Raw genomic sequence first — 24,189 nt, 5'->3', positions numbered from 1 at the left:
TGTCAAATGGCATCCGAGAAAAAGTGGGAATCTTTGTTAGAAAGTGAAATGGGAACTGGCTTTTCATCTGCATATCCTGCACGTTCACTTTCTGACTTGCATTTACTAGAAAGGAGGGGAGATTTAGGTTAGACGTGAAAGGGAAATTCTTCAACCAGAGGATGATGAGGACCTGGCACTGCCCAGAGCTGTGGACACCTCATCCATGGAGGTGCCTGAGGCCATGGATGGGTACTGTGCAGCCTGAGCTGGTGGGGGCACCCAGCCCATAGCAGGGGTGGGATTGGGGGGGCTGTAAGGTCCCTTCCAACCCAACCCATTCAATGATCTTACTATCTTTAAATCCCTTCCAACTCAACCGTTCTATGGCTCTATGATCTTTAAGGTCCCTTCCAACCCAACCCATTCTGTGGTTCTATCATACCACCCTCTCCTCTGCCCTTATTTAAGAAGTACACAGCAGCTCTTGAGCCTGACCTTCTCAGCACAGTTCCCGAGGCTCACGCTGAGTGACTTCTACCACAGCCACATGGTTCAACCTGCATCGGATTTCTACTGCCCGTAGCCTATGGGCCCCATCCATCCCCTTTATTTCACCAAAAAGCTGTCAAGTCGGAAATCAAGTTGCACTCTCCAACGGATGTATAGGTCACTCGCCTAGCCTACATCATCTGTGTTTAGAATTTCACACATATACAATCCAAACGCTGCAGTGCCCTTGCATTCCTTTGCTCGTTTTGGGACTGAGCCAATGCAATAAATAGTGTTGGAAGGCCTGAAAGCAACGAGCTGAGACGCTCCCTGCACCGGGGTTAATTTTGTTTAGAAACGCCCTGAAATATTGGGGAAATTTATGAGTGCTGAAGAGTGCAAATATTTTACTAAAGAGAATATTATGGACTACCACAGGCAGGTTAGCGAGCAGTCCTTGACAAAACAATCAAACTCACTCATGAATGCTTTTGTTTGTTTGGTTTTTTTTTTTAAGGTTTTATTCTGTGATAGGGTGCCAGACAACTGATGTGCTGCCAGCAGTCCCTGCCATGTAAGTTTAGGTGTTCAGGGAAAGTGGAGATGTGGCACTGAAAGACATGGTCAGTGAGCACGGTGGGATAAGCTGGGGATGGAATTGGTGATCTCAGACATCTTTTCCAACCTGTGTGATACTATGGTTCTTTGAGTGGGCATGGTCACAGTCACTTGATGACCACAGAGATCCTGATGACCTTCATGGCTCTGTGATTCTATGATTTGACTTCTGTCCTTGAGAAGATGATGAAAATGATAACAGAAATTATCCATCCAAAGGGCACTGATCAATGCTTCCCATCCTTGGCCATGAATCCCCCATCATTGAGAACTTGTTAACAAGCTTCTGTGGGGCCAGTGGTGGCCTGGGCTCAGCCTTGGGCTGCCTGGGCCCTTCCAGTCGCCCAACTCTTGCATCAATAAGCGATGCGTGATGTCAGGCACTTTTGTATAGTTAAGAATTATCAAAAGCTGCTGTTTACAAAGGTGAGGTGCTGATAGGAGGCTACTTGCTGACACAGGCCTGGCATGTACAGAATCACAAAAAACACAGCTGTAAGGAGACAGCCCACTCACCCTTCATGCCACAGCTGGACCTGCTCTCCAAAATCCCTTCCTGACAGATGTTTATCCAACACTCTCTTACAAACTTCTTCATTCACATTTTCCTAAGGCCTAAATGAAATTCCTAAACAAAATTTTCAGCATTGAAACCTCCACCCCACGGGATGAGGACAGTGTTGTGTCCTTTCTCCTTGTGGTGATCGTCTGTGTACTCAAAGACTTCCAAAACCTGCTCTCAACCCCCTCTTCTCTGGTGTAATAACACAACTTCATTTTTTTTTTCTTTCTCCAAATATTCCTGCAACTTTTCAGGATCATTTTGAATTCTCAACACGCTCTCTGGAACCCCTGCAATCTTCTCCTGCTTGATGCCATGAGCAAATCCAAGTCCCTTGCAGGAAGACTGAACAGTAATTAATTCAGGGCAGAAATAATGAACTATAGAGGAATTTCAATTTACACGTCTCTCTAACAGGAAAACCTTGACAAGTGACCTTGGAGAAAACTTTTGCAACCAAAGCTGTAGCCTCTTTTCCATGAGGCTCACCAGCTCCACACTGTTTCAGTGCTACAGAAAGAAGGATTTATTCCAGAGTTACCTGCAGCACTGCAGAGGAGGACTGCAATAGCAACGCTTTTTTCTAATACAGATAAAACTGAATTGCTTTAACCTGTGATGAAAACTGGAATCCCATCAAGGTAGTTTGGCACAGGGCCTTGTCTTCACAGCTTTTGCAGAATCAAAGATTCGAAGAATCATTAAGGCTGGAGAAGAACACTAAGATGTTCAAGCCCAACTCCAACTCATCCCACCACATCCACTGACCACGTCCCTTAGTGTCACATCAACACATTTGTCGAACACCTCCAGGGACGGTGACCCCACCACCTCCCTGGGCAGCCTGTGGCAATGTGCCACCACTCCTTCAGAGAAGGAATTTTTGGTCTTGTGGAACCTCATCCCATTGGCCTCAGCCCATTGATCCAGCCTATCCAGATCCACTTACAGAACTTTTCTACCTTCAAACAGATCAGCACTTCCTCCCAACTTGGTGTCACCTGCAAACTTACTGATGGTGCACTCAATCCCCTCATCCAGACCATCATTAATGATATTCCTCATGAGAAACATAACCAGAGAAACCAAGTGATGCGAGCGGGGACTGCTCTGTTTTGCCATTTGCGGTTTGCCTTCCTGCTACTACTCTAAAAACTGTCGATGTTAACCAGAAGAGGAGAAGAAAACTCCTTTGGTGCTACAGGTGAAACCTGTGGTTGGGTAACGCCACCCAGATCAAAACGTATGCCAAAAAGAATTCACCCCTTCTTTCTGCAAGTATTCTTATACGGTATGAAAAACAGAAAATAATGTTGCTAAGCTAAGATACCCCACCAATACATCTCGTTAACCTTATTGGTGTAGAGAAATTAAATTCTACCGTCCTCTGTGGCACATTAGCCCAGGGGATCTGCTCACGCACGCTTCCTGCCTCCATTTTATGCATTACAGTAAAATCGACACTCACGTAGAGGCACACTACAAAGCTCGTTAGCGCAGCCAGCCATAAAACATGCACAGATACATCCAGGAATACAGACACATGTCTACAGAGGGCTCACGGGGAGGGGGAATGCACTGCAAACTCTCTGGCACAGCCCCCAGCCAGCACTGCGCCGGACCCCCGCGTTGCAGCAATGCGCAACCATTGCCCGCGGAGTTAGCTCGGATGCACACAGACACAGCAACGCTGCACAGAGCACGGGCCCGGCAGTGAGGCACTAAACCCAGCGTTAATTAACAACGGTAGAACGCCCCGGAGCAGCAAATACTGCAGCACAGGGCAGGACTCATCGCGTCCTGCTGCCAAGCTGGTAGATCTCCAACCTCAGCGCTATTTCCACTGCTGTTCTGGCAACCTGATTGCATTACTCAGCTCTTTTTCCAATTTGCCTTTTCAGCGTTAATTGTAACACACAGATAACCCATTGCTTCAGGGCAACTGCTGTATGCTGCTTCCCTTCTGCTAGGGGATGTGAGTATTCGGTGCCGACTGTGGCAACAAGAGCACCGCGTCCCATGGAACCCCAGCACCATTGGATAGGAAAGTCCCTCAGGGTCAAGTCCAATGCTACCAACATGTTCAACCATCAGGCCAACACTAGTGAGGGCTTTAGGAGGTGAAGAGCAGCAAGGAAGATCCTCACTGCATCACAATTGAGGGAAGGGGGGAGGAGGAAGAGGAAGCTCCATTCGTTTTTTCCATGGGTCAGTAGGAAAACCCTCATTTTCTCCAGTCCCAGAGCACCGTCTGAGCTCCTCCATTCACGGAACGCTGTTTGTTTTCATTCCTCCCGATCCCCCCAGCTGTGGGATAGAGAGCAGGGATCAGGAAACAATAAAATCTTGGTTACCACACAGAATGCCTTCTTTCTCCTCGCTTCTTTCAAAGCCTGACATTTTTGCTTTCATCCACCATTTCCACAGTCATGGGGCATGTGCCGTCCCCCCTTCCAGCAGGGCCTCACGCGGGGATTCAGTCCCTGTGCTCAATATGTACCAGATTGTTCCCTTCACCGGCCTCGAGTGCTTCCCCACTCCCGCCTGGCTCGCTCTCTCCTTGCAGCGTTCCCAGGGCTCTTACAGTTTCAGTTCCCATACAATCCCCTGGCAGACTTGCATTACAAAGACTAAAAGCAAGTGTTATCTTTCAAAATTATCTGTGTCGTGTTTTCAGCCATCTCAGCCGGCACATTCACGCCGTTAACTCATCTGCAACCTAATGGATGGAAGGATTTCAACCTCAGCTCTGCTCTGGTGCCCTCCTCCTGCAGGACCCTGCTGGGGGCTCACCCCACAGCCGCAGCCCTGGGCTGTGCCACAGGAGAGGCCGTGGCTCTGTTCCGGGGGCAGACAGAGCTTGGAGCAAGTGGGGGCAGCCAGCAACGTCTGTCATCACAGAATCATAGAACTGTTAAAGTTGGAGAAGACCTCTTTTAAGGAAAAGGCAAGATCATCAAGTCTATCTGCCAACCCACCCCCCCATAGTCACTAACCATGGCCCTAAATAGAATCATAGAATCATTCAAGTGGGAAAAGACTGCTACGATCATCTAGCCTAACTGCCAGTCCAACCCCACCATGCCTACTGACCATGTCCCCTGGTGCCACACTGACAAGTCTGTCCAATATCTCCTTGTCCAACAGCAGATGGACATTCCTCATGTATACACAAAGAGCCCCAGGCCCAATTTTCTGACCATTAAAATGTCTGGGAATGCTCACCCTAGATGAGCATGACCAGGGGGTGGTCTGCAGCTCTGCTTGACTTACAGCACCATAGCAGCAGTGCACTGAGAGCTGCGCTGATCACTGCAGGTTGGACACGGGGGAGAAGTTGCCTGCCCTGAGAAAAATCCTGGGATCTGCCTGGAACCAGTCCTCAGCACAGCAGGTTGCTGTGGGCTCACCGTGATGAGGAGGAGGAAGGTGATGTGGTGGCACAGTGCCTCCAGGACCGTAGAATAGTTTGAGTTGGAAGGGACCTTTAAAGGTCATCTAGTCCAACTCCTCTGCAATGAAGAGATACTTGATGATCTCAGAGGTCTTTTCCAATCTTAATGACTCTGATTCTATGCCATGTGTCAGAAACAAATCCAGAGGCTACAACAACCGACATTGTAGGTGTTCCTGCTCACTGCAGGGAAGTTGGACTGGGTAACCTTTAAAGGTCCCCTCCGACTCAAACGATTCTGTGACTCTGTGTAAGCACATCAAAACACAAAACTCATCCCTGACATTTTGCTTTAGGAGATCCATTTCTCCCTTTACACAGGCAGTCTGTGGCTTAAGAGAAGAGAAGTGCTGGTAGTTATTGGCCAGGATATATGGACTACGATGACGGATGCCACCCAATTAAGGAGCTTAGGGGATAAGTACCAGAACTAATGGGGCTCTGAACACATCCAGCTTTTAAAGTCACTGATTAAATTCTTAGTAGCTAGAATATGAACTAAAAATACAGCATATAAACAAGTTTGCACATGAGCTTCTAAGCAGGCAAGGGCATGTGTCTTACAAGAGAGTTGTACACAAACCACAGTTCTGCCTAAATACTTGACAGACGTTGACAACAAAGAAGTACTACCTTTACAATCCTGCACGAGCAGGGAAAAAGCTTCCAAAGCCCACAACTTCCAACAAGATACACATCTTGAAGCACCAGCTTCATGCATCCAAAGAATAACGACACATCAGTCAGCCTCGTGTGATAACCACTGCCATGAAAACCATCAAAAATACGGGAAGCAAGCATGTGAGGCACTGAGCAAATGGCCAGTCCATTTGTGACCATGAGACAGACACCCGGAATCTCCCAGCTCAGAGCACAGAGTGGTTACGTGATACTCAGAATCAAGGAATCTGCCCGGGGCACTGCACAATAACAGGTTACAGGAGATAAATGCGGCATTTGGTTTTGCTCTCTGTAACAGTTGTCAGCACGGGTCAGCCAGCGAGGCAGAGCCGTGATTTGTGGTTATCTGTTGCCATAAAAGAAAGAGAAGAAAAAGGGTTCTGCTGAAAGACGATCTGCAGGCTGGAGGATGCAAGTGATATGCAATAGATGAATCCTAAAGGATTTGTCTATTTAATATTCTAATTATGCGCACAAAAATAACCACGCTCTAATGAAACTTCCTGATGACATAAAGGTTAGGATGAATCATTAATACAGAGGAAGATCAGAACGCTGCAGATCAGGAATGGCTCAGAACAGCAGTGGCACGGAGAAGCCCTGGGAATGCATATGGGAACTGGGGCTGGGTGGTACATACTTGTCACAAATTACAATGCTGTTTCCTCCTCTATCACACAGAGGAATTCAAGGCATAAGGGAGAAAATGGGACGGAGGGGTTGGGGGGACGACACATGTTATGTTTTCCAACTTTGAAAAAAAAGGAAATATTACTGCTACCTAATCACAGAAGATCCCGAGTTGGAAGGCTCCCATAGCAAGCACAGAGTCCAACTAAGGACAGTGGCATTGTGAAAACCCAGACAGAAAGACACCAAAAGTTCTTTGGGTACGTATCCCAAAGAAGAAGCAAAAGAAATGATGTTTAACAATAAAAACTGGTTGTACTGGTGTTGTGACTGCAGAAATGCTGATGGCTAGACTTGATCACCTTGGAGGTCTTGTCCAACCTGAATGATTCTATGAGTGGTCATGGTGGCAAGGGGCTGATGGTTGGACTTGGTGATCTTGGATGTCTTTTCCAGACTTAATGATTCTATGTTATTTGCTTGGAATCTTAAATCCAACTTTTTCCCACTTAGGAGAAGTGTAGAGAATAAAGAGGAAAAGGTGTGTGCGAGTAGCAGTACCTCTCCTTACATATTTTTCCTACAGAATACAAAACTCCAGGATCCTGAATACAAAGGATCAGTGAGATAACTGATACAAACAGTGCTAACCAAATACTACAGCAAATGAGGGCTCAGAATGGGCTGTTCTTTAAGCAACTGCTTGCCAAGCACAGAAGTGAAGCTGTGTGGTTTTGTCAGATTTGAACTGGAGATGGGTCTGCAAGGGCTCCATCATGCACCACTCGTTTCTAGAGGGGTTAGAAACGACAATTCTCTCCTACAAAAAGAACCATGCTTCCTGGTGGTGCACCAAGATGAAACAATCCATGCTGGGAAAGTTGGCGGCTGTTCTGGGATCAGGTTTTATGACATGATTCTGCACAGCATTTTGCTATTCAGCACACTGCTCTCTGAAGATACTTATCTTGAAGGCAGCAGGTTGGATGACTTGAACCCAAGCGTCCCTGAAGAGCTGCCTGAAGAGGTTTTAGGCCTGCTGATATCCATTTTAATAAATTCTGAAGTGAGAGGGAAGCTCCAAGTGATGTATTAGTACTTTCCTCAATAGTACTAAAAAGGAATAGCAGAACGACTGAGTAGTTAAGAGCAGTTAGCCCTGGAGTCAATAAATGGGTGTCAATGGTGGTGGCAGCGAAATACTCGAGCAAAATAATTCTGGATGCTACACTGTACAACAAGGAAAGAGAAGGAGAAGGTGCTGAGAGGACAAAAGCCAAAGAGAGGTACTACTGCAAGATTTATAAAGATCACTGATGGCGGCTGGCTGGGATGCCTTCTCCTTCCCAGCCTATCCTAAAGGTAATTAAGAGCTCACTTTAGGCGGGTGTATTCCCCAGATAAAAATACAGAACACCAGAGGTGTTTAATCTAGTCAGGAAAGGGAAAATCAAAACCAGCTGGAAACTGAAGGCATGTACATTCATCCTGGAATGGAGACAATGTGTTTTTCAGCATGTGTGATGTACCGTGGGGATAACCCACGATGCATACCAATGGAGCCTTCATATCATCATGTTTTACCATAAAATCATAGAGTGAAGGTTGGATAAGACCTCTAAGATCATCAAGTCCAACTTTAGAGACAATTCTGGCTGAGCAAACTACCAAATTTTATCTAGGAAATAGCCTATCAGCTTATCCTCAGCAGGTGTCACACGTCAATGTGTATCAGCACCACAAAATTTGTACATGCAACATTTCCTAATAGTTGAGAACTTTGTGCTAAGCAAATATTTCCTCAATATAGAAGAATTCACTGAGAGGTGAATTTCCATGACTTGTGGATTGTTTTTTATTTTTAAACAAGAATTAGTTTCTACATTTAGACAACGCAAACTTGGAGCATATAAACAACAGTAGTAGGGGAATGGTAGCATTCCTCAGCAATTCAAATGTTTCAGCCTTTTAAAATAGGCTGCTTTGAGGAAAAAGCACCTGCTTCAAGGAACAGATAAATGACTGAAATGCATTAACAGAGAAAACTGCTTCTTGCAGCACCGTGCAATTACTGAAAAATCTGACTTCTCTGTGCTGGAAACACTTGTGTTTATAAGGTTTGCTGGAATCCAACCAGAGAGAATTAGAATAACAATCATAGGATGGCTTAAGTTGGAAGGGACCTTTAAAGATCACCTGGTCCAATATCCTGCAGTGAGTAGGGACACCCACAGCTCCATCAGTGCTCAGAGCCCCATCCAGCCTGACCTTGACTGTCTGCAGGGATGGGGCACCCATCACTTCTCCAGGCAACCTCAACCTGGCAATTCTCAAGCCAGAAATCCTGTAGACACAACAAATATCCAAATGTGTGTCATAATGCGGATCAGACTTCGTCTGACCAGTAAGAGCTGCGTTTGGTGACCCTACACCATACTTTTCTCTAAGTCAAAGCCATGGTGGCAATTGGGAGAGGGAGGAGAAGAGCAATCCTAGATCCAAACTGAGCCCCAGAGATTGGGCTGATGCATGCAAAGAAAGAGAGGCATAGAGCAATCCCAAGGGGAGAATGATGTCAGGGTGGTGATGGAAACAGTTACTCACTGGATGTGAGAATTAATCATTAATTAATGCTACTCTGAAAAAGGAGAAAACCCCGGGTGGATTTACAAGGTTGCTCATCTGTTGTTTAAACGTGTGACTGTCATGTCGGAGAGAAGTGTAAAAGCAACCGTGTGCTCAGGGCTTCTCCAGGGCCATAAAAACGTGGTTTTTGTTGGCAAAAAAGGGGGGGAAGACAATGAAGACCAAATGTGAGCGAGGACAGAAAACTTGGGAAAATACTTAAACTCTTCATGGCTTCCATAATTTCCTGGAACGCTCTCCTGGTATTTTATGCAGTCCTCAAGGATACCAGCAACCATACTTGGGAAGCTGTCTTGGTGACAGCAGCCAACGTAGGTGTTGCCATGACCTGATGCCAGAACCCAGTGTCATGCCATGCAAGGGTTTCGAACAGGCATGGTTAGCTCAGAAACACAGACTGTGGGCTCTCCGATATACATTTTAGTGTTGGCTCTGGGACAGAGGCACGGAGCACATCTGAGCCAGTGCAGTATACAGCCTGCAGTGCAAAAGCAAAGAGCAGCCTGGAATGTGGAAAAATAATGCATTATTCACGAGAGGGATCGGCATTCAGCCTGGAACCAGCAGGGCTGACAAACTGCAGAGATGTTTCAGCAGCTGAACGAGAAAGGTTGCTGCCTACTTGTGCTTGGAAAGTTGAGACATGCAATGACTAAATGTGAACCCTCTGGCGTGCTGTTCTGAGTTGGATCTCTCAGCTACAATCTCACCTTTTTGGGTGCTGCACGAAGCTTTCTGCCATAGCAATGGTGGAGCCGCTGTGTGATGGCAGTGCAGCCACTGACATCAGGGGCTGGGGACTTCTGGAGGTCAGCAACTGTGAGCAAGGACCAACGTACTCCTTCGGTGCTCCCAGGAATGGGCAGCTGCAGCAAGTGAACAGAGGCTCCAGAAAGGGCTTCATACAGGATGGACCTTATGAGCTCAGGCTGCAGGCAAACATGAGTACCAACTCCACCAGCTGAATCTGGATGTTCTGGTTGACCTATGGTTGATCAGTAGTTGACCAACAGTCAACCAATGGCTGGCCATGAGACAGCAGTGTGCCCTTATAGCCAGGAAAGCCAATGGTGTTCTGTTTGACTGATCAACTATTGACTGATTCGTTGACCAACCTTCGAGCATCAGCCAGCAGTGTGCACCTTAATGGCCAAGAAGGCCAACAGGACCATGGGGTGCACTGCATAAAGTGTGGCCAGCGGGCTGAGGGAGGTTCTCCTCCATTCTGCTCTGCCCTGGGGAGGCCATATCTGGAGCACTAGCCTGCCCATCTCTCAGATCCACCCAGGTGAAATGCAATACAGTTCTGTGGATGTCTGGGGAATGGTACGATGCACAGAGTCTGGTTACCAGGCTGTTGATGGAACATTATGAATATAAATTCCCACAGAAAGTGAACAATGCCCACTTTTAAAATTAGTTTCAGAAATAGGAACAGTTATATTGGGTCTGGGAAACGTTGCTGTGCTATGATGAGAGCTGAGTTTCTCTGGATAAATCTATCTGTGCTTTTGCAGAAAACGAAAGTCTTGAGGTGCCCTTCACTAGTCATTTCCACACTTTCTGAAGCCACACTTTTATAAATTCTCAGAGTTAAGCAGCAATGGGTTACTTAGCAACTTTCACTACTTCTCTGAAGTGTGCTACCTACCTAACTCAAGGATTTGTTATCTTTTATTTAATTTGCTTGGCTCTTACAAAAGCAGTAACAAATGCAGATGAGTTGTCTACAGGTCTGGTGATAGTCCAAGGAGTCTGCAAGCACTTTGCAAACGAATAACCTCACCCACGTGAGTAATGATACTATCTGCATGTGAGGGTGCCCTTGGTGGGTACCTTGTAGATGACTGCCCACAAGTGGACCAGCAAAGTCAAGGCCAGATCTCAGTCCAGTGACTGGCTTCCCATGTAGGGTGATTGGACGTGGTGCTCAGAGCTCCTCTTGCTTCCTTTACTGTAAGGGTGACAGAGCACTGGAACAGGTTGCCCAGAGAAGTTGTGGAGTCTCCTTCTATGGACACACTAAAGACTCGTCTGGATGCCTACCTGCGCGACCTACTGTAGGATACCTGCTTTAGCAGGGGGGTTGGATTTGATGATCTCTTGAGGTTCCTTCTGATCCCTGCAATTCTGTGGTTCTTTAGCTTTTGCCAGAGGCCAATCCCCTGCTGAAGGGAAATGATGATACCATGAGGAACCTTCTTATTCCACTGGAGATGTATAGTCTGTTGCCATTCTTGACAATAACAGTAAGACTTGGGATCTGGCATTGACACTGAAGAGTCTTCCACTGGGTCACAGGCTTGTCTATGGTACCAGAGACACAGAGATCAGAGGCTTCAGGTCCTCCACACTGAGGAGAAGAAATGCGTGCAGGGATACAACCTACTGTACGTAAACTGCTTTAGCAGGGGGTTGGACTGGATCATCTCTGGAGGTCTCTTCCAAGTCCTACAGTTCTGCGATCCTGTGATATTTGTAATATGGGTCAGACTGAACTCGACTATTGACATCCAGCTCAAAGAGCTCATACAGAGTCCTGAAGCTGATCAGTAACGGGTGAAAATATACAGAAATCTTTAAGAGAAAAGACCGGATCAAAGAACTCAATGCCCTTGTGTCACCAGGAGAGCACTGCTCCCCAGTCCTGCTTGTATCTGGGCCCGTAGCACAGGTATGACCCAACCAACACATAGTGGATCTAGAATCCTACAGTTCATTTAATCTGACAAACTCATTAATGCTGTCAGAAACACAGAATGAAGCAATGTCCTGCAGCACCATGTTTTTCTTAAGCTGCATTGGTCAAAATATTGAGATTTTCTCTTTCTCTGCTACTTTAATTTATTGTGGGTTTGAGCACATCTGCTTTGGACTTGCACAACTGAAAAGGTATTTACAGTAGTGACTAAATCACACATACAACACAAGCATTTCTCCCCAAACCCTATTCGAGTTACATAGCAACATCAGTAGTTAGAACCACTTTCACTTTGCTTTGATAAATAAAACCTCCAAGAGGTTTCAGTTTGAATGCATTGTGAAAGGCAAAGTGTGCAGCTGGAATGCTACAACTATTGGGCTCCAAGGTAAGGCTATTTTGATCGAGTACTATGGACCAATTGATTCCAGGCCCTGTGTTTCATTTCTGCAGTGTGCTGTACATTAATGTACATTAAACTATTGATGCATTGAGATTTTTTTGGTAGGTGTTGTAAATATGTGTTGTTGCAGCACAGAAGCCATCACTCTAATGGCCAACATCACATCTGAGCAAGCAAATATCAAACCTCATCATTTCCAAGGTCTTGAATTCATAGTGTTTCCCTAATACTGAACAGCACTACACCTGTAATTTTGAGGTTTATCTTCCAGCGTGCTTTGAATCAGCTCCAACTACTAAAAAAAAATAAAGGAAAATAAGAGTCACCCAATAAAGGTGACAACAGGGAGGCAGACACCGTGTGCTGAAGGCAAAAACCCTTCCTCTGTGCTCTTCAAAAGCAGCTCACTTGCACACAACTCATTGGGGTGCATCATTAAATAAGACTTCAGTGACACTAACGCTGGTTTGAGACGGCTTTTTGTGCCGACGATGACGCAGTTGTGTCTCCACATCTCTCTTTAATTCGCTCAAAGACAGAGTGCAAAAGTGTATTTGTGGGTTGGGGAAATAGAGAACAAATTGGAGAGGGGCCAATCACCCAGAAGAAACTGCCGACTTCAAAAAGATGGAAGTTTACAACACAGTGAGCAAAAGAGTGATTTATGCTCGGAGGGATTATTTTGTTGTATCAGCCCGTACCTAAACGTTCGTGCTGAACATAACATGCTTTAACAAGATGTTTCGGGACTCCCTTTGAAAAAAAGACAACTCTTAAAAAGAGAGGAGGTGGAAAAAGGGATAGCTCCTTACAAAGGAAAGGGGCAAGACGAAGCCATAAAGTCTGTGTAACAGATGATGAAATGAGCCCCAATTGCTGCCATCTGCTAGCAACCTTTGCCCAGCGAAATGAATTTCATGTGAGGTCAAGAAATCCCAAACTGCTATTTCCTCATTACTATTAATAAGGGCCAGGTGCCACATAAACCAGCGCTAGATCCAGATGTCCTTCACGTGGCTTTGATTACCCTCCTATGCTTGCATAATGATAGGAGGGAAAGGGTTGCAAAGGAACTCAGAGAAACATATTTAATATTAATTTATCTGCAATTGAATTACAGGGGATTAACACCACCATACACCTTCCCCTCCACTGGGTGTCCAGAATTTAGCTCTGTGGATGTAACTCTTGCAAGGTGCAGTCCTTAAGCACCAAGCTACAGCCTGTGCAGCTGCTCTATGGGCTTCTCCCATGCTTTTCATGACTGCGTACAAGAACCAATTCCTTGTGCAAGTGACAGCCAAGATGTAAGCAACCCTTCTCATTTGAATTTCATCAACAGCTTGTTGGGTAGCCTTGAGTGTCTAAAGAAGGATCAGTTTTCCCTGTCTCTGAAATGGGCGCACTCATGTTGATCCAGAAACACGTGAAGATGTATTGTTGTGCACTTTCATTGAATTGTTTGAGTTGGAAGGGATTCTTAAAGGTCAGCTGGTCCAGCTCTCCTTTTGGTTAAGATCAAAATTCTATAGACAGGTATATCCATGACGTGTGGTATCGGTCGTTGTTTTGGGTGCCAGCCCGATGCACACACTGAGGCAGCATGCAAGCACTGTCTGCATATCTACAAACTTAAGTAGTTTATAGATACATAAGCTTATCTACAAACTAGATCAAGTCTTTGACTATAACATTAATCAAAATTTGCTGTAGAACCATCAGCATAGCTGTGAAATTCAGCTGGCGAGCACAGAGGCATTTCACATCCCAGACTCCACACAGATATCATTTAACCAGTTGCAATCTATGCTTGAATAAACTATGGGAAGATAAATTATTCCTGAATTCTGTCTTCCGACTTTCAGTCTTGCCAAACCCATCATCAGCATCACATTTCCTACGGACAAAACAAGCAGCGCGTGAAACTCAATCTTGCCAAACAAATGCAAATCCTTGCAGCGTATCTCTGCAGTCACCTCAATGATAGCTCCACAACAAAAACACAACCTTGAGAAGCTCATGAATAACCACCCCAAATTGAGGCAACAAATGCTTTGGTGGAGATATGCATGCAAAATGAAAAATCCAACTGATGCACCGCAATGAACGCTCAAGAACAAGCAGCACAGGGTGGAAACACTCATTAGAGGGAGAATATCTGTCTCTAAAAAAAAACATTCTGACTTGGCACATGACATCTTTCATGGTGACCTATGAAATATTGCTGCAGAATGAGGCTGAGCATGGAATGCACACTTCCAAATCATTGCTGACTCTGTGGGGACACTGCATATCATCTTTGCAACCTCTCTGATCCGCTGCAGAGCCTCTCCAAGCCTCTTTCAGCCCAAACCTGTACTTCTTAAAGATCTGATGTGAGGCCAACGAAGGTGTAGGTGCAAGTGTTTCCCGTTTCATCTATTTTTTGAGGAACGCTGTCTTTAATTAGAATGATGTCAGTGCTCTGATTTGGAGCATGGCCCCTCAGAAACTGCAAGAACATAGCTGCTGGAGCAGGGAATGTTGGCACAGGAAAAGGAATGTCTCAAGCTGGCTTTGCTGTCAAAGTCAGCTCAATGTGCAGCTGAACCCTCCATCCAAGTCTCTGCTTTATCCAACTGCATTAGCCCAGTGAGGTAGTATGGCCTCTCTCTTTGCTTGCTTAGCAAAATATAAAGCCCTAGGAAGGAGGGAGCAGTGCCCTGACTTCAGGAACAAGCTCCCGGGGCTCCAGTTGCTCCTCTGGCCGCACATGAGCAAGAGTTGGCTCTCCTCATTGGCCCATGGTACGCTCAAAAGAACTACTCTGTGCGCAAAGCTGTTCCACTTCTAATCCTCTTTTTGCAAATAACACATATTTCTGAGCACCCTGATCAAACTGTGGACATCCCTGCTCATTGCAGATGGACTCGATGACCTCTGAAGGTCCCTTCCAACACAAAATGATTCAGTGACTCTAAAAAAGCAAGCAAGCAAGCAAACGGAAACCTTGAGCGGAGCAAAACCGAAAATGCTCACGCTGGGCAGCCTTTTGACAGAGGATCTGTTTAGAAAATAGAAAACCCTTCAGCTGTTCCTGAAGTGCATTAGAATGAATAAGCATATTTTTTCCCCGAAGTCAAAAGCAAGTGCAGCCACAATGCTTTTGTGCAGAGCTTTGTTAGAAATGGTAGTGGCGAAAAGTTCAGACTTGGCATACGTGTCTTTCTCAGCTTGGAAAACATTAAACCGAACAAACTCCTGCCTGTTCCTGGCTGTGCAGTCCAAGATGTGATTAAGTACAGAGGAATGCGATTCAGGGAAGACATGAATGGAGTGAGTGCTCTGTATAAATGGTTCTACGCTATGGCTGCTCCCTCCTAATGGGGCAGCAGAAACAGGAAAAATTGCACATCCCCGTGACAATTTTCTCAACTGCTATTTTTGAAAGTATCTATTTACTACAAGTCAGAAATAACCAAAAAAATATCCAAGTGCTCTCCGTTGTTTCAGTTTGTCTCGCACATCTGACAGCACTTTGTGGAATCAGAGACACAGAATCGTTTTGAGTTGTAAGGGACCATTAAAGGTCATCTCGCCCAACCCCCTGGCAATGAACTGGGACACCCACAGCCCCATCAGCTGCTCAGAGCCCCTTCCAGCCTGACCTTGAGTCTTCTCAGGGACATCCACCACTTCTTGGGGTAACCTGATCCAATACAGCACAGAAGAGAATCATCGAACCATTAAGGTCAGAAACACCTCCAAGATCATCAAGCCTAACAATCAACTCATCACCATCATGGCTACTCACAGAATCATTGAGGATGGAAAAGACCTCACTCCCAATATGGTTTTAAATGCTCAACATTCAAGTGTCTCGTGTGGAGTCTTTCTGGGTTTGATATCCTTTAGGAGGCCCATAAACATGGCTCATGCTGTGGAGGCACAAACTCAAAGCTTACTCTGAAGCTATATCTGTCTATAGGAGTGAATTGAACCATGCCCAGGAGTGCTTCTGGCACTGCAACAAGGTAATTTACAGCACTGAAGTGTGAGAATGCTCTCTGGCACAGCTTCGACACATTTCAGCCATCACATTCCCCACCATTCCCAAGCATGCTGCGGGGACCATCCCCAGTGCTGCATGCAGCCACCAGGACCTGCAGACCAAGGTGTTTCAGTGCCAGCTGGCTTCAGCATAACAGAACTTTTCCATGCACGCTGGCCAGTGCAGACTTAGATTGTGAGACTCAGGAACTGCCACAAATCTTTTCAGCTTAATCAGGCAGGTAGGGCTGCCAGTATGGTAGGCAACCAGATGTGCTCTTCTAAATTTCATAGATTTCTAAAGTCACAGAGTCGTCCAGGTTGGAAAAGACTACTAAGATCATTTAGTCCAACAGCCAACCTATCACCACCATGTCCACTGACCATGTCCTTAAATAGGATCATAGAATCATTAACATTGGGCAAAATCTCTAAGATCTTCAAGTCCAACCATCACCCATCCCCACTGTGCCCACTTTGGAAGATGCCAAAGCAGACACAGCACTCTCAGATTCGGGTATCAGCACAATGAGGCTTCTTGAGGGTTCCTTAATGTTAGGAATTGCCCTCTCAGTTTCTGCAGGAAAATTGGGCTCCCAAGAGCCCATCTCTGTGGATGAGGAACAACCCTCCCATGATCTCCATGATCGCATGAGCATGGTTTGGTGACAGTGTGCCCACTTCTTCCATTTGGTAATACAGCCTCAACAATCATCAGCCTCATCTGCTCTGCAATGCTGTATGGTTCCCACCATCTTCTGAAAGAAGAAGATTTCCATTCCAGTCCTTAAACACTCCCATGTGAGCTCCTCTGCTGCAAGGCTGTTTCTGTGCCTGTTTGGCACCAGATCAGTTCTCTTGACACTCTTCTGGATTTGTTGTATGTATTGTACTACATGCCAGAGACATGATACATGTGATGTACATCTCCATGAATTCCTTTAACGTTCCTCTGAATATTGAACAGTACAGCTCCAATGGCTGTTTGTTTGACAATAAAACAAAGGTTTTAATATTTAGCAGATTATTTAAGTCTCTCACCAGCTGTGACATGAACATGGTCCTGTTGTAAATTAGAATCTACGTTGGAAAAGAACTTTAATAGCTAGGACACAACAATCTTAGCAGTGGGAGAGAATAGTGTAATGGGTTATGTGGCTTAATACTCCATTACTGAAATAATCTCTCTATACAGATTTTTTTTCCTTCAGGATGTGACTAGAAATGGCCTAACTCATTTGAAGGAGTCTCTCAGTGCCACATCTCCACATTTCTTGAACACCTCCATGGACAGTGATCCCACCACCTTCCTAGGAGGCCCATTCCAGTGCTTGACCACTCATTTGGAGAAGGAATTGTTCCTAATATTCAAACTGTCCACGCTAGCCTGGGCATGTTCACCTCTTGGAATGCCTACGTTGTTCAGGGAGGTGGTGGAGTCACTGTCCCTGGAAATATTCAAGAAACATGGAGATGAAGCCCTTAAAGACATGGTTAGTGGACATGTTGGGGACGGGTTGGACTTAGTGATCTGAGAGCTGATCTCCAACCTGAATGATTCTATGATTCTATATTGTCTTTAGGATGAACAAAATGGGATTTTCTTCAGGAAGTCTTTTTGCTGGCCGTGAAACTTGCTTGAACACAGACAGGAAAACTGATCCTCTATGACCCATCCCTGTAACTGTTACTAGCAATACAGAGAAGGCAGGATGGGATTTGCCGCTCTAGCAGAGAAGGGAAATCAGAAACTCCTGAAGCAGATGCTGATGCTACTGCTTTTGATGTGCAGCCAGTCCTGAATCGGAGACTGCTCCATTGATTTGTCTCTTACTTACCTTAATCCTTCATGTAAATGGATGTCGTCACCACGTAATCGATCCATCTCTTCAGAGGGTGAGAGGATCATCCCTTCAGATTGCTGAGGCCTTCTCTTCCATGGGTCCCAGGCAGGGTTCCACATTTCCCTCCATCTGCGGTTCAGCTGTTTCTGGACTAGAATGAAGCCCTTTTGTGAAGTACCAACCACACCAGGCTCTTCTGTGCCTGATGGGCAGGGGAAGGGCTGGCTGAGCACATGTTAGACTGGGACCCTTTTCAAGATATTCTTACACAGAGGGAAAATGCATCTCTACAACCACTAAAAGTGGCACAGGTTCTAAACAATGGTGTGATGCTTGATAATACTTCTAAAATTCTTCAGTTGGCTTCAAGCCAAACTCTCACACACACTTCAGGTACATCTGCCACTGGAGAAAATGCATGACATGAAGTCCCAAAGTCATTCAGAAGCCTGGGTATGGTTCGATGAATCCTCTGGACTTCAAACTGGAAATGTTCCACTGCTGCCTTTCCAGAACAGTGCAGACACCAAGTCTGTGTGATGAGTGGAGCCGCTAGTGGTGAGACAATTCAGCTGGAGGCTGCTCACTGGTGGTGTGCCTCAAGGGTTGGCACGGGCCAGAACTATTTAGGATCTCCAGTAATGACTTCAGATGATAGGAGAGCACTCATCCCCAGTGAGTGCAAAACTGTGAGAACAGCTGATACACCAGGAGGTTGGAGTGCCATTCAGAGGGACCTTGGCAGACCTCACCAAATTGGCAGGTGTTCCATCCCTGGAGACAGCCAAGGTCAGGCTGGACGGGGCTCTGATCCAGCTGTAGGTGTCCCAGTTCACTGCAGGGAATTGGATCAGATGTCCCTTCCAACAAACAATTCCAAATCTGTCTCAGTGCCATACTACCTAAAGGGTGAGGGAAAGGCTGTGGATACAGTCTGCCTAGATTTTAGTAAAGCCCTTGTCTCCCACATTATTCCCCTGCAGAACTTCGAGGTGTTACAGAACCATGGAGATATGGCATGGAGGGACATGTCAGTGGGCACGGTGGGGGTGGGCTGGGGTTGGACTTGGTGATGCCAGAGGTTTTTTCCAACCTGAATGATTCTACAATTCTATAGTTAAGAGAGCCATTTCAGTCTATTTCAGCCTACGTAAACATAAGGATGTAAAATTTCCACTCCTTCCGATTAGCAGTGTGCCCTTTGGCTGGCCAAGATCTGCTTTCTTGAGCTTCAAATCCTTTTTGGCTCATTCGTCATTGATTCCAACAGAACGGGACTGGCAGCCTAACACTGTACTGACATTATTTTAGTACTCCGTTTTGGCTCTCTTATCCTCTTACTAACACACTGCTCCAGGGATTGAGGGGAAGTAGAACTGGGCAAGTTATTCACTTGTCTCCTATTTACCCTTTTTCTATATTCATAGTCAGGATGAACATCACAGTGGAGGAAAACAAGCTAATAACATGCAGCATTTCATGTGGAGCATTATTCCTAGCAAAGATGGTGGGTAAGAAAATGACATACGATGCAGTAAGAAGTAGGAGGACAGGGACTGAGGCATGTTGGCTCTTTCCTTTCTCCAGGAAATTCCTTAAGATTGGAGCCACGTGCTGCAATCCGTCCCTTTCCCTAAGCCAAAGGATTTCTGCAAGGTGCCTTAGCAAACCCAGGGATAAATCTCCACTAGTAGCATCACCTAAAGATGAACTGGGTTCCAACAGGAGATGCACACTTACCTCAGTCTTATTTTTAAGCTGATGGAAGAATTTTAATAAAAGGTCATTCAAGAATTACCGAAAGCTAATGTCAGCACACGTAGTGCTGAAGTGTTTTCAGCAATCAAAGTTACCCAGAAATATAGATTTAATTACAAAAAAAAAAAAAAACCCAACATAAGTCACAAGAACTTCCAATTCATGTATCTGATAAGATGTAAAAGAAACCCCAACAATTGGAAATTCAGGGATCGATGGGCATTAATGCTCTGTGTACAAGGAAAAACATGCTCAAAAACGCTGGAAATTTGTTCTGTTGGAGGGAGACGCTGAACATCTGGCTGTTCCTGAGAAAAGCAAAAGGGCTCCCTCTGGAGTGGATTCCGAAATCAACACAGTGCTCAGATTTTAATAGGTGGGCAGCAGAAATGAAAATCAGTAACAAAGCAAATGCGTTCTTGCCTCTTGTTGGTTTGCTCATCCTGTGTACAATGAGCACACTGGGACTAATTCAAGGAGACTGTATCATGATTGAGTGATATGGATCCATGCCTAGAATATTAAGTCATTAATTAGTTTTCATGCATGGGCTTGTATGTGGCAAAGAGGCAAATTAAGGATACCTGAAGAGACAAGAAAGCTTTCTTAGCAGGGAAAACACTCCGAGGAGTTGCCAAGAAAACACATTACAAAGCCAGCTGAGAATCCAAATTTTCAACCCTGGATGGTCATGCACAATTCTATAAACACCCAACCACGGCCACCGCTTGCGTGCTCACGGCAATCAACTTAATTTGAAAGGAAGAGAGGAAAAGCTTTAAGGATGTATACAAAAACATGCTCCGCTGAATAATCATGGGAGTTGCTTTCAAACTCATCTGTGAGGAAGACTTCCCCGTTCCCATGGTTTATTTGCATACAAGCCAGTGAACAGAAATTTGTATTTTCATGCAGAAAGAAGAAAAGGGATCACCTACAAACTGAAGTCAACTTACTGCCTGTTTTTGCTCTTCTTCCTATAACCGTTGGCAAAAGACAAAGGTGAAGAGAGAAACAAGATAGATTAATTACCATATTACAAGGAAACATGCACACACAAAATATACAACACTGACAATGAAGGAAGAGAACATGGCAAACTGCAGGAACATCTGTAGTCACAAACAGAAACCATGAAGTTGGACTTTACAGCTGTGGTGGGAACGCAAAGGTATAATTTGTCCCACTTTTAAAGATGACTCTTGACTAAAATGGCCATTGGCATTTGGGAATGTCAAAAACACGGAATGGATATCACTGTGGTCTTCAAAGCAGAACATCTACTGGACTCCCTTCCTGTCCTAGACTCAGAAACGACTCTCTAGATGTCTTCAAGACAATCTTGCCTTTGGACTGAAAAGTTTGCCAGTACCACCCAAGGTGTGCAATCAAGGCACTGCTTTTGGTTCCTTGCTATCACAAAGACCAAAAATGTCATAAACTATCACCTATTTGATCATGGAGTGACCACTGGGCTTGTAATAAGCTCTGCATACTGGGTTTCAAAAGGGCAAATTTAAGAGTGGTGGGCAATTTGGGTTTTAGACCTAAACCATATCTACAGTGGGAGAAAAGAAACCAGGGGACTCAAGACTCAAGAAGACTTGAAGACGTGGAGTAGGTAAGAAGGTGGAGAGAACGATACTGCCATTGCAATTCAACTTGGATCAGTATGGAGCATGCTAACTTGAAAGATCAAAAATGGCGAAATATGGATGAATTAGCCACTTGAATCAGAGAAATGCATACTATGATCCTTCTGGCCCAGCAAGATCACACTCCAATGTCAACTATACCAGCATTTGTCTCACAGTGCAAAATCATAGCAATCACTGAAATATCACGTAGCTGAGAGGTACTTTCAAAAGACAAATGCTGTCACAGATTTTGTCCTTGCCTGTGTAACAATGGGCTCCATAACAGTGGGCACATCATTTCTTAATATACACTTCTGGCTTTTCCCCCAAGATGTGGGGTTCAGGTGCACATTTAGGTACTGACACAGCAGAACCTGATGCCCGTGAGCCATGAATCCCATATCTGCTGGTGCCCTTCCCTTGTTCCCATGTGCTTCCAGCTGTTTCTCCTCCCAGCCCAGGGACTCAGAGGACCAGATGGTGAGCCAGGTCAGGGAAAAGATCTTACACAATCTCCACTCTACAAAAAAAAAGTTGTTAGTTTGAAAAATGAGGCCTTAGCATTAATTACAGATGTGAAAACAAAAGAAAAAAAAAAGAACAACAAAAGAAAAAAACTTCTCAAGACACGCGGTGCTTTGCAAGAAGAACCAAGTGCTTGTGAGATAAATCATGAAATCAGTCAGTGAGGAAATTACCATTGAGGAAATAGAAAAAAAGTGAAATGGGATCTGTCTGCTGAACATCCTCCTAGCTTAAGGCAAAAACCCTGCAAGAAGGCAGACAATCATCACCACTGACTGCTTATTACAAGAGTGCAGGCTAATGGCACTAGGTGATTACGTGAGACTTGAGGATAAAAATGGACAGCTAAGCCAACAGCCTGGATGAGGAAAAGAAAAGCAAAGTGATTTGAAGGGGGTGGCTGAGGACAGATGAGAGGCAGGCAGGCTGCTGAAGAGCTGGACTTGATGATCCTTATAGGTCCCTTCCAATTCAGGATAGAATCACAGAATCTTTGAGGTTGAAAAAGACCTCCAAAACCACCAAGTGCAATCCCGACCCCTTCCCACCATTCCCACTATGTCCCTCAGTGCCACATCCACCCTTTTCTTCAACCCCTCCCTTGGCAGCTTGTTCCAATGCCTGACTGTTCTTTGGGATAAGAAATTTTTCCTAATATCCAACCTGAATATTCTATGGTTCTGTGAAACTGATGCTGGCTGACCTCTGGATGGAGCTTGGTGGTCATCTGGTGGTGAGTGTCAATTTGAGGAACACAACCATGCCCTAAGGAACTCACAATGTGCTTCAAGATGCATTGAGCAGTGCAGCAAAATACCAGCACCAGCCAAGTCTCTGTGTACAGAATGTGTAGGGAGAAGAACGAGGAAAGATGTGGAGCTCTGTGTGAAGAACAGTCTGAAGCACAGGATGCAGCAGCATGGGCAGATGGACATCAGGTTGGAAATTAGGAACAATTTCTTCTCCAAGAATGGCACAGCTGTCCTGGCAGTTGGTGGGGTCACCATCCCTGGTGGTGCTCCAGAACTGTGAGGATGTGGCACTGAGGGAGGTGGGCAGTGGGCACGGTGCGGTGGGGTGGGTTAATGGTTGGCCCATGCCAAGTGTTACACTGAGTCCATTTTCAATGTAGAGAGGTTGTAAGTGAAAATGAACAGAATGGCAGAGATAAAAAAATGCAGCAGAGATGTAAAGGAATTCTGTGACAAACAGTGCTGGATAAACAATCAGGGTAGAGTGGTTGAAAACTCCTCATTTTCATCATACCTAACAGCACTGAGTGAAAACAAAGGTGCCCACTATCAGCTAATCAGCTGTCTCCTTACATATTTAATTAAAAAAAAAAAAAGATGAACCCCTGGAGAACAACAATGTCTGTCCTCCCTTCCCGTTTACAGAGGGAGCTGGGATACCAGACGCTCAGATAACCAAAGTTAAGATCAATCCAACTCTAAATGGTGAACTGAAGGCAGCATTAAAAATGCAGAAAATACTGTATAAGAAAATGGAAAAAACATAAAAGCTTAACAGCTGATCTAAATTATAAATGAAAACTTTTAAGTGCACCGAATGATAAGAGAAGATAAAACTTGAACTAAAAATTCATGTCTGACAGGGCTAAAACCACCAAAAAGGAGACTTTGAAATGAACGGATAGCAGAAACAAAACAATGCCTTGAGATGGTGTGTATTGCTTCTTGATAGCAAAGATGGCAAAATTCTTAACATGGGAACAGGAATTACTGTTTCTTCTCTGTGCTTGAGTAATAGGAGGATGAAGTACTTCCCCTCATAGTTTCCATCAGCAGTCAGAGAAATACTGTCCACCAATAATGAGAAGAGGTGTTAGAGAGGATCAGCTTGTATTTTTAGAGCAACAGGGCTGTAATTACATGAGGGGCTATCTGGCCCAGCCAAGGTAGTTCTTAACAGACCCCAGAATACCAAGGATTGGGATGTGCTGTAGTACTGATTTCCAAAAAGGGAGATGAGGCAACTCAATAAGCATAAACATCTTGCCCTGCCATTAATTCATTGAAGTGCTGATACAAGACTCGAGTCATAAGCAATATATGAAGCTTCATGGCTCCGTGGAAAATAGATCTTGCCAAATAAATGTGATTTTGTTATTTGATTGTATTATAAGTTTGGCTTCTACAGGAGCTGCACAGATGTAATGTATTTTCCTATGAGAGAAGTTACTGGTGACATCCCCTTAACCAGTTAGCAC

General features: G+C 45.1%; 1 protein-coding gene across 15 annotated transcripts in view; it reads right to left on the bottom strand.

Annotated features, from left to right (window-relative positions):
* Positions 1-24,189, bottom strand: part of DTNB (dystrobrevin beta) — a 130,999-nt gene that overhangs the window by 13,364 nt on the left and 93,446 nt on the right. For 7 of the 15 annotated variants that reach the window (XM_065730566.1, XM_065730569.1, XM_065730567.1 and 4 more), the window contains one exon: positions 20,754-20,774. The exons of 6 other annotated variants lie outside the window; for them this stretch is intronic. In XM_065730566.1, the coding sequence (XP_065586638.1) occupies positions 20,754-20,774 (21 nt within the window). Of the gene's footprint in view, positions 1-18,033; positions 18,242-20,163; positions 20,311-20,753; positions 20,775-24,189 lie in introns of those variants that run through there. 2 more of the 15 variants (XR_010621875.1, XM_065730575.1) reach the window with 2 other exon arrangements.

Source organism: Cyrtonyx montezumae, unplaced genomic scaffold, assembly GCF_038088225.1.
Source record: "Cyrtonyx montezumae isolate F1298 unplaced genomic scaffold, pur_monq_1.0 scaffold_13, whole genome shotgun sequence".
Taxonomy (NCBI): domain Eukaryota; kingdom Metazoa; phylum Chordata; class Aves; order Galliformes; family Odontophoridae; genus Cyrtonyx; species Cyrtonyx montezumae.
The sequence above is the reverse complement of the archived record's forward strand: the minus strand, read 5'-3'. Positions and strand labels throughout refer to the sequence as shown.